This window comes from Notamacropus eugenii, chromosome 4, assembly GCF_028372415.1.
Source record: "Notamacropus eugenii isolate mMacEug1 chromosome 4, mMacEug1.pri_v2, whole genome shotgun sequence".
NCBI lineage: Eukaryota > Metazoa > Chordata > Mammalia > Diprotodontia > Macropodidae > Notamacropus > Notamacropus eugenii.
The window spans coordinates 41,029,088-41,045,387 of NC_092875.1; the positions used below are offsets into that span (position 1 = coordinate 41,029,088).

General features: G+C 41.0%; 1 protein-coding gene across 1 annotated transcript in view; it reads left to right on the plus strand.

Annotated features, from left to right (window-relative positions):
- TMEM132B (transmembrane protein 132B) overlaps positions 1-16,300 on the plus strand; it is a 469,297-nt gene that overhangs the window by 69,497 nt on the left and 383,500 nt on the right. Inside the window, exon 2 of the mRNA XM_072600715.1 lies at positions 14,626-14,772. Within this exon, the coding sequence (XP_072456816.1) occupies positions 14,626-14,772 (147 nt within the window). The remainder of the gene's footprint in view (positions 1-14,625; positions 14,773-16,300) is intronic.

Here is a 16,300-nt window from a genome sequence, read left to right on the forward strand (position 1 = left end):
ACAAACATTTTCTGTTTCATCAACCAGTCATGATATGGAATGACCTTGGGACCTTTCACTGTCCTGGATTAGACCATGAACTCCTGCAGGGCAGGGACTATCTTTTGCTTTTCTCTGTATCCCCAGAATTTAGCAGTGCCTGGCACACAATAGGCGCTTAATAAATACTTGCAGACTTGAAACGCTTGTTGATGCTCTAGAACAGTATCTTTTTTACTTTGTATTTTTGCCTTAAAATGGCTACTTCCATTTGGCTGGTACCATGAAAAGACTATTGGATTTGGAGTCAAAGGACTTGGGATTTAGTCCTGTCTTGGTTCTGCTACTTCTTGTCTGTGCCACTAAGGGCAAGTCATTTCATAGAAAACTTTTCTCCCTCTTTTCCTTTTCTCTCTCTATTCACCCTCCTCTCTTTCCCTTTCTCCGTTTCTGTCCCCCTCTCTCCTTCCCTCTTTTCTCTCCTCCCCCTTTTCTCTCCCCTCTCTGTCCTCCTCCTTCTATACCTCCTCTTTCTTTTTCTTCTTTCTTCTTCATCTTCCCTCTTCTCTCTCCCTCTTTCCCCTATCTTCCTCTCCCTCTCTCATCTCCATCTGTCTATGTGGCAGCTGGCAGTGGAGGGGAGGGGCTATAACCATAGTGTACAGTCACAGAGTCACTGAGGAAGATCTGACCTCAGATATTGTGTGACCCTGGGCAAGTCATTCCACCTCTCTCTCTCTCTCTGTCTCCTCATTTATGAAATGGGGATAATAACAGCCCCTACCTCCCAGAATTATTATAAGGATCAAATGAGATAATAATTGTAAAGTGCTTAGCACAGGGCCTGGACATATAGTAAGTGCTTAATAAATGCTTATTTCCTTTCATCTATATATGTATTTATATACGTGTACATATATCTTTAAATTGTGTACACACACACACATATATACACACAAAGAAAGAAAGGAGAGAGAAAGATAGAGAAAAGAGAGGATACAGAGAGAGAGGAGGGAGCAGAGGGGAGGGAGACAGACAGACAGGTAGAGAAGAAAGAAAGGAGAGAGAAAGAGAAAAGAAGAGAGAGAGAGAGAGAGAGAGAGAGAGAGAGAATTAGTTCATAGTAGATGTGGAATAATGCATAGAAAACTGTCTTGAAGCCAAGAAAATCTGGATTCAAGTCCTTTCTCTGATCCATTCTGTCCATGTGACTCTAAGCATCGGTGCTCTAGGCAGAGAATGCATTAGAAACTTCCCCCTCCATCTGTGTCCTCTGTATCCGTTGGGATCATCTCTAGTCCTGTGGCTCCCAGGTTAATGATACCTTCAGACATCACTTAGTTCTGCGTCACCATGTGGGTTTTTGATGCTCACCTGCAAGGTGTGGAGGGGGAGGGGTTGTGGCAGTGGTCCACCTCACCCAGACTCTCTTCTGACTTCTTTATTAGTTATAGTGGCTGTTTCTCTGAAGGGCCATTTGGATCTCTGCGTTGGGCACAACAATCCCAAGACATAGGTTCAAAGATAATATTCTGGGCTTGTACCACCACTAGCCTTGCAGCATTTTGGCTAAATGTTTAATTCACTTTCTTCTCTTAGTGGCTTTCAGGTCTTTCTCTCTTGAATGAGCCTTCTCTTTGATCACACCCATTTCCCTGATTTCTTTCCCTACTCCTCCCTCTTCCCCCCATGTCTTTTCCAGTTCTAGAGTCAAAATCAAATCAATACTGTCACTGATTCTGAAAGGTGTGTCAATTTCCTCCCGTCTACATCTACTCTTCATCCCGGTAACTTTCTAAATCCAAATGCCCTTCCTTGGCCATTTCCTCTTCAAGTCTATATCATAACTCCCCAATCTATTTTTAATTTCCACACATCTTTCATTTTGTCAAATAAACAAATTAGTAATTTGTATGGAGCCTATAGATCTATTTATAGATTCAGAGCTAGAAGGGACCTCTAAGATCGTCTTATCCCTGTACATCATTTCTCTTTATGTTGTTTTCCCCATCAGAATATAAGCTCCTTGAAGGCAGGGATTGTCTTTATTTTTGTATTTTTATGTTCAGTACCTAGTTTAGTTCCTGGAACAAAATAAGCACTTCAATACTTTTTCATTCATTCATTCAATCAATCATTGATTCTATCATACTATTTCCCCACAAGGATATTTATATGGGAGGCAGCTAGGCGGTGCAATGGATAGAGCACAAGTGTAGGAGTCAGGAGGACCTGAGTTCAAATCTCACTTCAGACACTTGACACTCACTAGCTGTGTGACCTTGGGCAAGTCACTTAATCCCAATCGCCTCATCCTGGGTCATCTCCAGTCTTCCTGATGAATATCTGGTCACTGGATTCAGATGGCTCTGGAGGAGAAGTGAGGCTGGTGACCTGCACAGCCCTCCCTCACTCAAAACAAAGTCAAGTGCAAGTCATGTCATCATTTCTCTGATGGCATGGTCTTCTTTGGCAACAAAGGATGAACACACACACACACATTTATATAGGAATTGGAATCATAATCCTAGGACCATAGGACTGGAAAGGACTTTTCCTTCTGGATGATAAGGAATTGGTCTAGATCAAAAGTTTTTAACTTTTTTGAAAAAAAAAATCACAGACCGTTTGGCCTACTGTTGAAGTGTATTGATGCTGAGAACATTTTTAAATATATAAAACATGTAGGATTACAAAGGAAACCATTTTATTGAAATGAAGTTGTATCTTTTTTTCCCTATCCAAGTTCATGCACCCCTAGAAATCTATCCAAGGACCTCTGAATCTCTGGATAAGAACCTCTGATTTGAATGGGCTCTGAGGGCCAGTTCTGAGATTCTATTATCTAAGGGTCCTTTTTAGCTCTAGAATTCTCTATTCTAAGGGCCCTCACAGCTCTCACATTCTTTTCTAAGGCCCCATCCCTTTTCTGCCATCCTATGCTGTAAGATCCTTCTCAGCTCTGATGTCTGGGTTCTAAGTCCTCTGGGTCTGACATTCTGTATTCTAAGGCTGTTACATGGCACCTCCCAGTTTTGGCATTCTATATTTTGAGGTCTCTTCCCACCTCTGATTTTCTTTTCTTTCTAAACTCTGACAGTCTCTCTTCTAAAGACTCTTTCCAGCTTGGACCTTCTATGCTCTAAGGTTCACCTTAGCTGTGACATTCTCTGTTTCATGGACCCTCTGTGGCCTCTCTCAGCTCTGACAGTTTCTGTTCTGTGACCCCTCTGAGCTCTGACTGTCTCTGTTCTGTGGCCCCTTTGTGGCCCCTCTGAGCTCTGACAGTCCCTATTTTGTGGCCCCTCTGAGCTCTTATGGTCTCTGTTTCATGGCCCCTGTGCCATGGGAACTCTGAGCTCTGACAATTTGTGTTCCATGGCCCCTTCATGGCCCCTCTGAGCTCTGACAGTCTCTCTTCTAAAGACTCTTTCCAGCTCTGACCATCTACACTCTAAGGTTCACCCTGCTCTGACATGGTCTCTTTTAAGGTCCCTTCTGGCTTCATTATCCTATGATTCTGTGTTTCTGTGACAGTGGGTAGAGTCAGAGCCCGCAAAATCTATGAGGCTAAGAACCCTGAACTGATGGACAGTAGGTGAGAGGTGCTGGGGTTGATATGATTGGTGGGAGGAAGAAGCTGAGAGCTGTCAGAGGATGTTGTGCCCAGAGGAAAGAGGAGCTAGCAATGGCCATGCCACATTTCTATCTTCCTGGGTCTCTGACGCATATGGAGACAGTGTGTAACTGCCACGCTGACAGTTACTTTATAGAGCATATGTAAGGGTCTGGCTGCCTTTATTAAGCTTTGTAGTAGCAATATTTCACTCTGTGCAAAATATTTCACAGTAAAGCTTCGGTTTCTAGAGTGCATTCTGTCTGTTCTAAGGATGGCTGTGGGAGTCCCAGAAATCAAAATTAGAACTCACATTCCTAGAGCATTTTCTTTATAATCCCCCTTCAAGGTGGGAGTAGCTTAAGTAGTCTGTTCCCCATTTTACAGATTCTGAAACTGAGGCTTAGGAAGTATAAGCTAATAAGAGACAATGTCATAGTGGATAGGGAACTGGCCTCTGAGCCTGGAGGACCTGGATTCAGGTCCTGCCTCTGATGTGTGTGTGATGCTCAGCAAGTCACTTTATCCTGGACAAATGTCTAAACCTGCAATTTTCAGATCTACAATGGTGAAAGAGAGTGTCCTCTCTCTATGTATCAGTTAAACCAGAAATTCAAGATTCCCCCTGCTCCCCAATAGGCGACTTATATAGTGTTTTAAGTTTTTCAAAGCAATAGTCCATTCCTTCTCTCACTTGATTTTTGCACAAGCCTGGGAAAATGGGCATGATTATATCCCCATTTTACAGATTCAGAAACTGATCCTCGGAGAGGTTGAATATTTTACCTTACACAGCTGGCAAATTGTAGATTTTAGATTTAAACCCAGGTTTCCTTGTGCCCCAAATCCAGTATACCTTGTTGCTTCAAGGCAGCTCTTATGATCTAATGGGAGAAATTCTTAATGTGGAGTCAGAGGACCTGGTTTCAGATTACTTTCTGGCCATGTCATTTAGGACTCGGTTTTTTTCCTTAGTTGAATGTGGGGGCAGGTGGGTGGGGAGATTGGATTAGATGACCTCAAACGTCCTGTCTAGACCATGATGTTTGATCTGAGAAGGTTCTGACTGGAGTCAGTCTGTCGGTGGGCTCCTAGAAATGTTTTGCATAGTGCTGAGGCTTACCAATTCTGGAGTATCACAGTGATTTGCTTTACATTTATTAAGTACCTTAACTGTGTGCCAGACATTGTGCCAAATACTGTGGATAAAAATACAGACAAAAATAAAGACAATTCCTGGCCTCAGGGAGTTTCTATTCTAATAGGGGAATAGACCACAGAAAAGCTGGAGAGGGCAAGCGAGGGATAGTAGCAAAGTCCAAAGAGTTAGAACCAAAGATGGAAGAAGAAGGAAGGCTAGCAGACCTGAGCCCTTTCTCAAAGTGAACTCACCAATGGGAGAAGGGGGCTGCGGGGCAGAGGGCACTTCCAAGATGAGAACTAGGTCCTGGAAGTATCAGAGTCTGGCCCTGTGATTTCACTAATATGGGCATAGACTCTTGGCCTCAGTTTTCCCTTGTGTAAAATGAGGGGAACTGTATTGGGTGGTCTATGGGACCCCTTGCAGGTCTCGATTCAGGATCCTGGGATCCTTGCTAGCTGTAAATTATCTAAGTAGTCCCATGAACACTCTGATGGGGAGACCCCCTTTGTTGATGGAGGCTTGTATTGTTTATGCTCTGAGAAGTTAAATAACCTTTGAAAGATCAAGCAGAACCTTTAAGACAGGGGTGGGGAACCTTGAGGCCACATGTGGCCCTCTAGGTCCTCAAGTGCAGCCCTTTGACTGAATGAATCCAGCTTTGAGGTCACAGGTGGCTCTCTGGGTCCTCAAGTAAGGGCCACATTTGAGGACCTAGAGGGCCGCATGTGGCCTCGAGGCCACAGGTTTCCCATCCTTGCTTTGGGCCATTTCTAAACCAAACCACCTGCACTGATCTTCTAGCCTTCAAATCTTAGTGGCACTGTGCCTCTGGGGCCCTAGGCTCTGACTGGTGGTCTTTCATCTTATCTAGTCTGGTTCTTAGCCCAGTCTACCCTTTCAGGGTATTCTAAACTACCCTATTATGATTATAAAACCCCTACTTATTTCCCTATTAGAATATAAGGTGCTTGAGGGGCAGCTAGGTGGTGTAGTGGATAGAGCACCAGTGCAGGAGTCAGGAGGACCTGAGTTCAAATCTCACCTCAGACACTTGACATTCACTAGCTGTCTGACCTTGGGCAAGTCACTTAATCCCAACTGCCTCATCCTGGGTCATCTCCAGTCATCCTGAGGAATATCTGGTCACTGGATTCAGATGGCTCTGGAGGAGAAGTGAGGTTGGTGACCTGCACAGCCCTCTCTCACTCAAAACAAAGTCAAGTGCAAGTCATGTCATCATTTCTCTGATGGCATGGTCTTCTTTGGCAACAAAGGACGAACACACACACATAAGGTGCTTGAGGACAGGGGCCATCTTGCTTGCTTTTTTCCTATATCCCCAGTTCTTTGCATATGGCTTGGCACATTAATAAAGATTTTTTTCATTCGTTCATTCATTCATTCTTCATTCATTTATTTCTTCACCATCTTTAGGTGTGAGAATCAAGACAGAAAGCATTATTATCCCCATTTCACAGAAAGGAAAAGATTCAGAGAGGTAGAGTGATTATGCAGGAATTGGCAGAGCAAAGTCTTGAAGCCAGATTCCACTATATCATACTGCTTCCTCATTTCAACCATGAGGGAAACTGAGGTTCAGAAAGGTGAGTCCAGGGCTACATAGTAAGGAAATGGGCTTAGCTTTGACTTCACATTTACTTCTTTTTCTGCCATTTAGGGTGGTTTAGTGGATAGAGCGCTGGGTCTGGAATCAGGAAGATGAATTCAAATCCACCTTCAGATACTTAGTAGTTGAGTGACCCTGGGCAAGTTGCTTATCCTCTGTCTGCCTCAGTTTGTTCATCTGTAGAATGAGGGATAACAATTGTGGTTGTTGTCAGGATTTAAATGAGGTGATGCAGTGGATAGATAGCTGGGTCTGGAGTCAGGAATCATCTTCTTGAGTTCACATCCCAGCTCAGATACTTACTAGCTGTGTGACCCTGGGTAAGTCACTTAGCCTTGTTTGCCTCAGTTTCCTCTAATGTAAAATGATCCAGAGAAGGAAATGGCGAACCATTTCAGTATTTCTGCCAAGAAAACCCCAGATGGGGTTTTAAAGAGTCAGATGTGACTGAAAAATAACTCAACAGCAATAATTTGTAAAGCGTTTAGCACACAGTGGCTGGCACACAGTAGGAACTTAATAAATGCTTATTCCCTTCCTTTCTTCCATAACAGTTGTCTTTGGTATGTTCATTTTTCTGATTGGCATAGGAACATGTGAAGAGGCCTGGGCTAGATTATATAATCAGAGAGCTAGAGTTAGTAAGAGCCCTGGGGTCCATTTAGTCCAATCCCTTCATTTTACAGATGAGGAAACTGAGGCTCAGGCAGTTAAGTGACATGCTCAAAGTCACACAGGGAGTAAGTGTTAAAGGCAAACCTATGTTCTCTGACTCTAGATCTAGGTCTATGATACTATGAGAAAGCAATTTTTTCTAGATATTTTGGAGGAGAAAGAAGGAGGGCAATCAATCAGCACAGTGAATGGTCTTCAGATAAGATCATAGGAAAATCAGTTGAAGGAACTGGAAATGTTTAACCTGGAGAAGAGACAACTTAGTGAGCCCTTGTTACATGCATCTTCAGGAGCTTGAAAGGGGCTGTCATATTGAAAGTTTTTGATGTGGCTCAGATGCAATGAGCTATAGGTAGAAATTGCAAAGAGGCAGCTTTTAGCTAGACACAAAGAAAAATTTTCCAACAAGTAAAGGCCTCTGAGAGTTGATTGAACTGCTTCGTATAGTGGTGACTCATCTGCCCTCTGGAAGTATCCAAGGAAAGACTGGATGAGCATTTTTCTTGAATTCGTTAGACTGATCCTTATTCAGGTACAGGTTGGTCAGCTCAGCCTTGGAGATTCCTTCTGTGAAAGGTAGGAGGGAAGGAGAGAGAGAGACAGAGAGACAGAGAGATAGAGAGAGACCGAGAGAGAGAGAAAACACATAATGAGTCCTTGTTGTAAAATGACTGAGGAAAAACCAAGGAGCTGAGCTTTGCAGTGCCTGGAAGGGGAAGTTGGGGGGGAGGGAGATCAGTCCCCCAGAGGGAGGGAAGCAAATATTGAGCCAACAGAAGGGTCCCCTGAGGGGCTTCATCTGTGTCTCTCATAGCCAAGGTTGAATATAGGAGCTAAGTTCACATGAGCATTGTAGTATATCACAGAGTCAGAATGGAAAGGGGCCTTAGAGTACAAGTAGCTCAACCTCCTCATTTTACAGAGGAGGAAACTGAGGCTCAGAGAAATTGTGACATGGGAGGTTATAAGCTGCAAAGTATGTGTATTTATACACACATATGTATATATATATATATACATACACATATACATATATTTCATTAAACATTTCCCAATTATATGTAAAAAATTTTAACATTTAAAAAAATTTTTGAGTTCTAAATTCTTGCTCCCCCTCCACATCCCTTGAGGAGGCAAGCAATATGATATTGATTATACATGTGAAACCACACAAAACATAGTTCCATAATAGCCATGTTGCAAAAGAAAACACAAAAGCAAGAAAAATAAAGTCAAAAAAGGATTCTTCAGTCTTCACTCAGAGTTAATCAGTTCTGTCTTGATAGTATGTTCATCATGAATCCTTCTAAATTATCTTGGATCCTAAACCAGGAAGAGCAAAAACAGAGAAAGAAAATTATAGACAAATTTCATTAATGAATATGGATGCAAAAATTCTAAATATAACACTAGCATATCACAAAGATTATACATGATGACCATGTGGGATTTATACAAGGAATGAAAGAATGGTTTAAGGAAAACTCTTAACATAATTAATTATATAAATTTAAAAAGTAGCAAAAAACACGATGGTATCAATAGATGCAGAAAAAGCTTTCGACAAAATACAACACCCATTTCTATGAAAAATGCTTGAAAATGTAGGCATAAATGGATTTTTCCTTAAAATGATAAGAAGTATTTACCCAAAACCAATAGCAAGCATTATTTGTAGTGGGGATAAGCTAGAAGCTTTGCCAATAGGATCAGGAGTGAAACAAGGATGCCCATTATCATCAACATTATTTAATATTGTATTAGAAATGCTAGCAATACCAATAAGAGAAGAAAACGAAATTGAAGGAAGCAGAATGGATATGAGGTAATAAAACTATCTTTCTTTGCAGACAGTATGATGATATGCTTGGAAAATCCTAGAGATTCAACTAAAAAGCTGGTTGAAACAATAATCTTAGCAAAATAGCAGAATATAAAATAAACTCACATAAGTCAACATTTCTGTATGTTGCCAATAAAACTCTGCGAGAAGAGATCATAAGAGATACACAAGTTAAAATGATTGTAGACTGTATAAAATACCTGGGAGTATATCTGCGAAGACAGACCCGCGAACTACATGAACATAATTGCAAAACAATTTTTATACAAGTAACGTCAGTTAAATAATTGGACAAATATTAATTGTTCACGGGTAAGCAGAACCAATATAATAAAGTGACAATTCTACCTAAATTAATATCTGTGTTCAATTCCATCCCAATGAAATTACCAAAAATTATTTAATTGATCTAGAAAAAGCAATAATAAAATTTTTTGGAAGAATAAAAAGTCAAAAATATTGAAGGAATTAATGGAAAAAATGTAAAAGCATTATCAGATCTTAAACTATATTATAAGGCAGTAACTTATCAAAACCATTTGACACTTGCTAAGAAATAGAAAGGTAGAACAGAGTAGACATAAAATCCACAGTAGCAAATGACTAGTAGCCTTGTGTTTGACAAAGTAAAGATTAAGCTTTTGGGATAAGAATACACTTGCAAAAATGGCTGGGAAGGGTGGAAAGCAGTTTTGTAGAAATTGGGTGTAGATTAATTATCTTACACCATTTACCAAGATAAGGTCAAAATGACCTTCTACATAAAGGGAGATAAAAGAAAACTAGAAGAACGTGAAACACATTACCTATCATACTTATGGATAGGAGAAGAATGTGAATAAATAAGAGCTAGAGAACGTTGTGAGATGTAAAATGGGATAATTTTGATTACATGAAATTAAAAAGTTTTTTCAACAAATAAAACCAATGTAGCCAAGATTAGAAGGAAAGCTGAAGATTGGGAAAAAATTTATAGACAGTTTCTCAGTCTCATATCACAAATACATAGAGAATTTTGTCAAATTTATAAGAATATAAATCATTTCCCAATTGATAAATGGTCAAAGGATATAAACAGGCAGTTTTTTTAATAAGGAAATCAAAACTACATATAGTTATATGAAAAATGCTCTAAATCATTAATTAGAGAAATGCAAATGAAAACATATGAGCTATCATCTCACATCTATCAGAGTGGTTAAAATGGTAGAAGGGGAAAATGACAAATGTTGGAGGGGAATGTGAAAAAATTGTGACAATAATACACTGTTGGTAGAACTGTGAATTCATCCAAACATTTTGGAGAACAATCTGGAATTATGCCCAAAGAGTTATGAAATTGTGTATACCTTTTGACTCAGCCATACCACTATTAGATCTATTTCCCAAGGTGATCGTGGGAAAAAAAGAACCTCTGTGTTCTGAAACATTATAGCAGCTCTCTTCATGGTGGCAAAGAACTGGAAAATGAGGAGATGCCCCCAATTGGGGAATGGCTAAACAAGTTGTGGTGTATGATTGTGATGGAATACTACTGTGCTATTAAAAATGACAAGCAGGTTGATTTTAGAAAAATATGGAAAGACTTGTATGAAATAACAAGAAGTGAAGGAATCAGAGCCAGGAGAATGCTCTATGCATGAACAATAATATGGTTTGAAGACTAGATGTGAGCAACCACGTTGTTCTGAGCACTATAAATACTCAGATCAACTCTAAGGGACCTATGAAGGAAGATACTATTTACCTCCAGAGAAAGAACTGAAAAGTAGAAGTATATACAGTATGGTTTTACATATATTTATAAATCTATGTTAAACGGTTGCCTTCTCTAGTGCAGGGTAAGGAGGGAGGAAGGGAGACAGTTCAGAATTTAAAATGTAACAAAAATAAATTGAATTACATTTAAAAAATTTTAAAAAAGGAATTGTGATGGATCATTATCTTGGTCAGACTATTTAAGTCTTTTACAGAAGACCATCATACAATATTGCTCTTATTGCATACAGTGTTTTCCTGGTTCTGCTCACTTCACTTTGTATCAGTTCATATAAGTCTTTCCAGGTTTTTCTGAAACTGTTCTGCTCAACATTTCTTATAGCACAACAGTATTCCATCACAATCATGTACCATGACTTGTTCAGCCATTCCCCATTTGATGACCATCCTCTTAATTTCCAGTTCTTTGCCACCAAAAAAAAGAGCTGCAAAGCCTAAATTTTAACTTAGGTATTCCTCCCAGTTGCTTTCCATCTGTATTAAAAAATTATGTTCTGGAGAACTGGATTCTTTCAGCTCCAACACACCTTTCCTGGGATCTCCCACTGCTCTGATCCTCATGATATCCAGGCCAGCTCTGGCCATGCTTTGTTATCCTTTCAATCTCCACCTATTCCCAGTTTCCAGTTCTGGAACTTACCATCACTGTTATTGGAAAGGGTATAACCATTTCCTTCTCTGTAACTTCACTTAACATCCTGATGATTTCTGAGGCCAAAATACTCCTTTCTAGGAGTTATTGCTCTATATAGGTTCTCTCCTCATTAGATCATAAGCTCCTTGAGGACAGGGGTTGTCTTTACTTCCATCCATCCATCCATCCATCCATCCATCCATCCATCCATCCATCCATCCATCCATCTATCCATCCATCCATTCATCCATCTATCTATTCACTTATTCATCCATCTCTCTGTTCATTCACCCATACACATGATTTTCTGTCCATCTGTCTGTTTTTCTGTCTGTCCACTTTTTATCCGTCTGTCCACTTCTCCATCCATCTATCTTTTTGTTCATCCATTCATCTTTCCATCTATCTGTACTTTTGTTTGTCTGTTTTAATATCCATCTTTCTTTTCATCTGTTCCTTCCCATTTCTGTCTCTTTCTCTCCTTTTCCCTGACCTCCCCTTCTCTCTTCTCTCTCTGTCTCTGTTTCTCTCTTTCCTTCCCTCTCACTGTCTCTTCCTTCTCCTCTCTTTCTCTCTCCCACTAGTGCTTACCTATGCCAGCTAAGAACAATTAGAAACTTAATCCATTTGTGCTTCATTTTGTCAAAATTAATCACAAAACTTTAGAACCTGAAGAGACCTTAGAGATTGTTGGTTTTTGCATTCATTCAAATGGGCCTAAAATAACAATAATAACATTTATATAGCAAAGAAAATCAAGGCAAACAGAGATGAGATGCCTTGTTCAGGTCAAACAGTTAGTAAGTGTCTGAGAGCAGATTTGAACTCAGGCCTTCCTGACTCTAGGTCCTAGAAGCTCCATCACCTGTTTCTCTCATGTTTCATAGCGATGACCCTGGCTTGGCCAATATTTACCTTTCTTCCTAACGTAGGTTGTGTGTGCTTTGTCCTTTGTGCTCAAATAAAACTACGACATCAGGGAAATGATAATATGACTTGCAATCAACTTTGATTTGAATTAGGGAGGGTGGTGCCAAGTCAACAGCCTCACTTTCTCCTCCAGAGCCACCTGGATCCAGTGGCCAGATATTGATAAGGGAGACTAGAAATGACTCAGGATGCAGTGGGAGACCTTGGCCCTTTTAAGCTAAGTGAGGCAACACCAATTCAGTGAATAGGCCTTTTTGAGAAGTGAGACAAAGGCTGGACCCTTTAACAAAAACCAAAAAGTCAAACCAGAAAAGAAGGACCCTCAGAGTAGAATGGAGGTGTAAGGGAACACTGAGGGAATGAGGTGCAAATGAAACCCATGCATGCATTTGTAGCATTTTATTTTCTTTATTAATCTTTTATTTTCACATCACTTTAATTTCAGAATCTATCCCTTCCCTCCCCCGACCTGGAAAACCGTCTCTCGTAACAAAAGATCAAAGAAAAGAAAGGAGAAAAACCAAACCAAATAGTTCAGGGAACATATGACTAGAACCTGACACCATCTGTAGTAATAGCTAGTATTTCTATGATGCCTTAAGATCTGCAGAGCATTAATCCTCATGACAGTATCATGGAGTAGGTGCTGTTTTTCCTTCCATTTTCCAGAAGAGGACATTAAGGCCAGAGAGTCTAAGAGACTTGCTCAGGGTCCCAGAGGAAAGCTTCTGGGGTGAGATTCAAATTCAAATCTTAGAGATTCCAGGTCCAACAGTCTGTCCACTTCACCCGCAGTTGTCTGTTCTATACCCATCATCTCTTCCCTCCACAAAGAAAACAAGGAAGATCTGACATGAATTTACTGATTGCTTTTCTCTGCATCCTTCAGATTCAGCAGATGAACACCCACTGCATGCAGAGGACTGTGCCAGCTGCTGGAAGTCTTTGCTAACAGTCTAATTGGGAGCATAAGAAAGTAATGCACAGTACTACCTGATAAATACCAAAGGGAAGGAGCCACTCAGGCTTCAAGCAGGGAAGGATTTTTAATGCATGGGGTAGGAGGGAAGCAAGAAGAGAAATCAGTTACCTGGCATTAACTCTACTGAGACTATGTTCCCGAAGGTAGCATCTCCCTTGGCATTGTGTAAAAAGTGATGCAGGGAAAGCATCCATCACTCACTAAGTTAAAAAGCTCCTTGAACACTAGCTCCCATTGGCCCCAGGGAAGCAGAGGGAAAGCCAATCACAATTCCCTGCTAAGAAGACTGGCTAAACTTCAGTTCTGTGGTTTCATTTCATCAGAAGTCTAAGCAGTCCCTCTTGACTATACTTAAAATTAATTAAGTCATGGCAGCAGTGGTGGTGGGCTGGTGGTGGGGGGCACGATGGAGGAGTAGGGAAAATCACAGTAGGTAAGGTTTCATTCTAATTATGCACCAGATGGAAATCCCAAGATTGCATTTGGACAACTTGAACTCTACAAATGAAGACTCTGCCATGACAGTGGGGACTGATTCTCATTTCTGTAGTTGCCTGAGAGCCATTCTGGGAACAATAAAAAAGAGGTGGGGGAGTCAACCTGCCATTGAGGACACTGAACTCTCCTTGTCCCCCTTTTTGATGGCAGAAGGGCTTTGCTCCCTGTTTCTCTTTGTCAGGAAATGAGCTCTTCACATGCCATAAATCTCTAGTGGCCCAACTGGGCTTCTTATGTCTGAGCTGGACTTATATTTTCTGTTGGGGGGACATCTATGGTGACTTGTCAGTGACAAGAGGTCTCAACTTTGTTTTGCTGGTTAGTCAACAAACATTTTATTAAGCTCTCACTGTTTGCCAAGCATTGCGCTAAATCCCAGGGATACAAAGAAAAGCAATAATCCCTATCTTCAAAGAGTTTCCATTCTGGTGGGGAGAAAACATGTAAATAATTAAATACATAGAAGATATGTATAGAATTCGAGCTTGGTGGCACATCTACCTCCTTCTCATCATTATTTAGGTGAAGTAACCCTGTGTGTACCTATTTATGGTACTTAGTGACGGACACATCCTCATCTCTATCTGGAGGATAAAACATTGCAAATTAAATAAATTTTTATCAAGGCACATGTTTCATTTATATCAGCCTGGTGCCAGAAAAATGGAGAGTGTTCAGGTTTCCAATGTATTGCTTTAGGAGAGAATTAACCTCCATCTCATGTTGGGAGACCTGTGCTTCAACTGTGTGTAATGCAAATGATTGTTATAGGCCCAACCACTTTCTGCCATTTTCCCCATGTGTCTTTAAGGGAAGGGTGGCTGTGGAAGCCTCATTTCCCACTGTGATGAGTCCTTGTCCCATCATACACAATGTATTTGGTGCTAATGAAGTGGTTTGTTTTGTTGTCTCTAACAGCATAAAAGCTGCTCCCAGGCTCAAGATCATGGCGGTGAGAGTCAGCAATGAAGATGAATGGGAGATCCAGGAGGAAATTGACAATGGAGAGGTGCAGACAACGGCAACCCTTGTGTGTGTGGGCCATATTTCAGATACCGAGAGCAGGTAAGAAAGGGCCGGACACTCCTGTGCCAGGAGGCCTGTGGTAGCTGATAGAGAAGTAATGCATTCATTTTTCTGATGGGTCTTCTTTATGGCTAATAGAATTGCTGTCTTTCTAGCTCATCAGCATAGTGGCAGCCATATAGCTCCTGAATAGCTACATTATGTGGATATGTTATTGCACCAAGCTTTCTTCTTTGGGCTTTTTATTCATAAACGACCTAATTACAGATGTGGCATGGGACAGAAATTATCCAGCTCAGAGTTGCTGGGGGTGCGTAGTTGGACAACACTATGGCTATACAGATGACGGTAAGGGGTCATGGATTAAAATGGGGGAAATAGAAATGATTTAGGAGGACTGAGGGAGATGGGTTTTTAGATTGCAATAGCTGTTGGATAATTTTTTGTTAGCACTTTGTGCAATATGTCCCACAGACATCATTTTGGCTTATTGCCATGCTGCAATGATTGGAAAAAAAAGCCAAGACCCATTAGATTCCAGAGGAAGCTAGTCAGTCCTCAATTGGCTGCCATGCTTTGTTAGAAACCAGAAGTTTATCCCTTTCTCCTATCATCATGGCACTCTTAGAGTCATTATCTTTGCCCCTACTCCCCTCTCCCCACCTCCCTTGCTTAAATGCCGTTGATGACAAACCATTTTAATGAGTCAGAGGTGGGATAATAGGATGGTGAAGGACCTTGAGTCCTTGATAGAAGGAGATTGGTTGGAGGAACTGGGCATATTTAGCCTGGAAAAGAGAAGATTCAGAGGGGTATCCACTAACTATTTTCAGGTATTTGAAGGGCTGTCATTTGGAGGAGGGACCTTACTTGTTCTGTTGGGCTCAGTGAGCAGAACCTTCCTTCCTTCCTTCCTCCCTCCCTCCCTCCCTCCCTCCCTTCCTTCTTTCCTTCCTTCCTTCCTTCCTTCCTTCCTTCCTTCCTTCCTTCCTTCCTTCCTTCCTTCCTTCCTTCCTTCCTTCCTTCCTTCCTTCCTCCCTTCCTCCCTTCTCTCTGTCTATCTACTTTTCCCTGGTGGGGAGTGATGAAGATACCCAGGTTCTATGGCTCTAATAATTACCTCCCCACTTTCCCCTACATGCTCCTGTTCACATACCACTGTCATTCACTTGGTCCTCTTGCATCTGTCTCCTTAAAGTTCTTCTACTATCCTTTGAAGTGAAGGTGAATTCCTCCTGTTACCCCAAAGCTGCTTCTATTTGACATGTAAATACTGTTTGCTATTTACCTCTCATTGGCTACCAGAGTTGGAAAGAAAAAGTTTTACTTACCTGGGGAAAAACCCAGACTTTTTTTAAAGGAAAGGAAACATACCTTGGGGTGGTTTAAACAATTCTATTTTGATTCATCCTTGGCATTTCCCTTCCCCTCAACATTTCTCCCTTTGGCTTGCAATCATATATGGGTTCTACACGTTGTTGTGTTCATCCTTTGTTTTTGAAGAAGACAATGACGTCAGACAAATGATGATCACTTGCACTTGACTTTGTTCTAAGTGAGGGAGGGG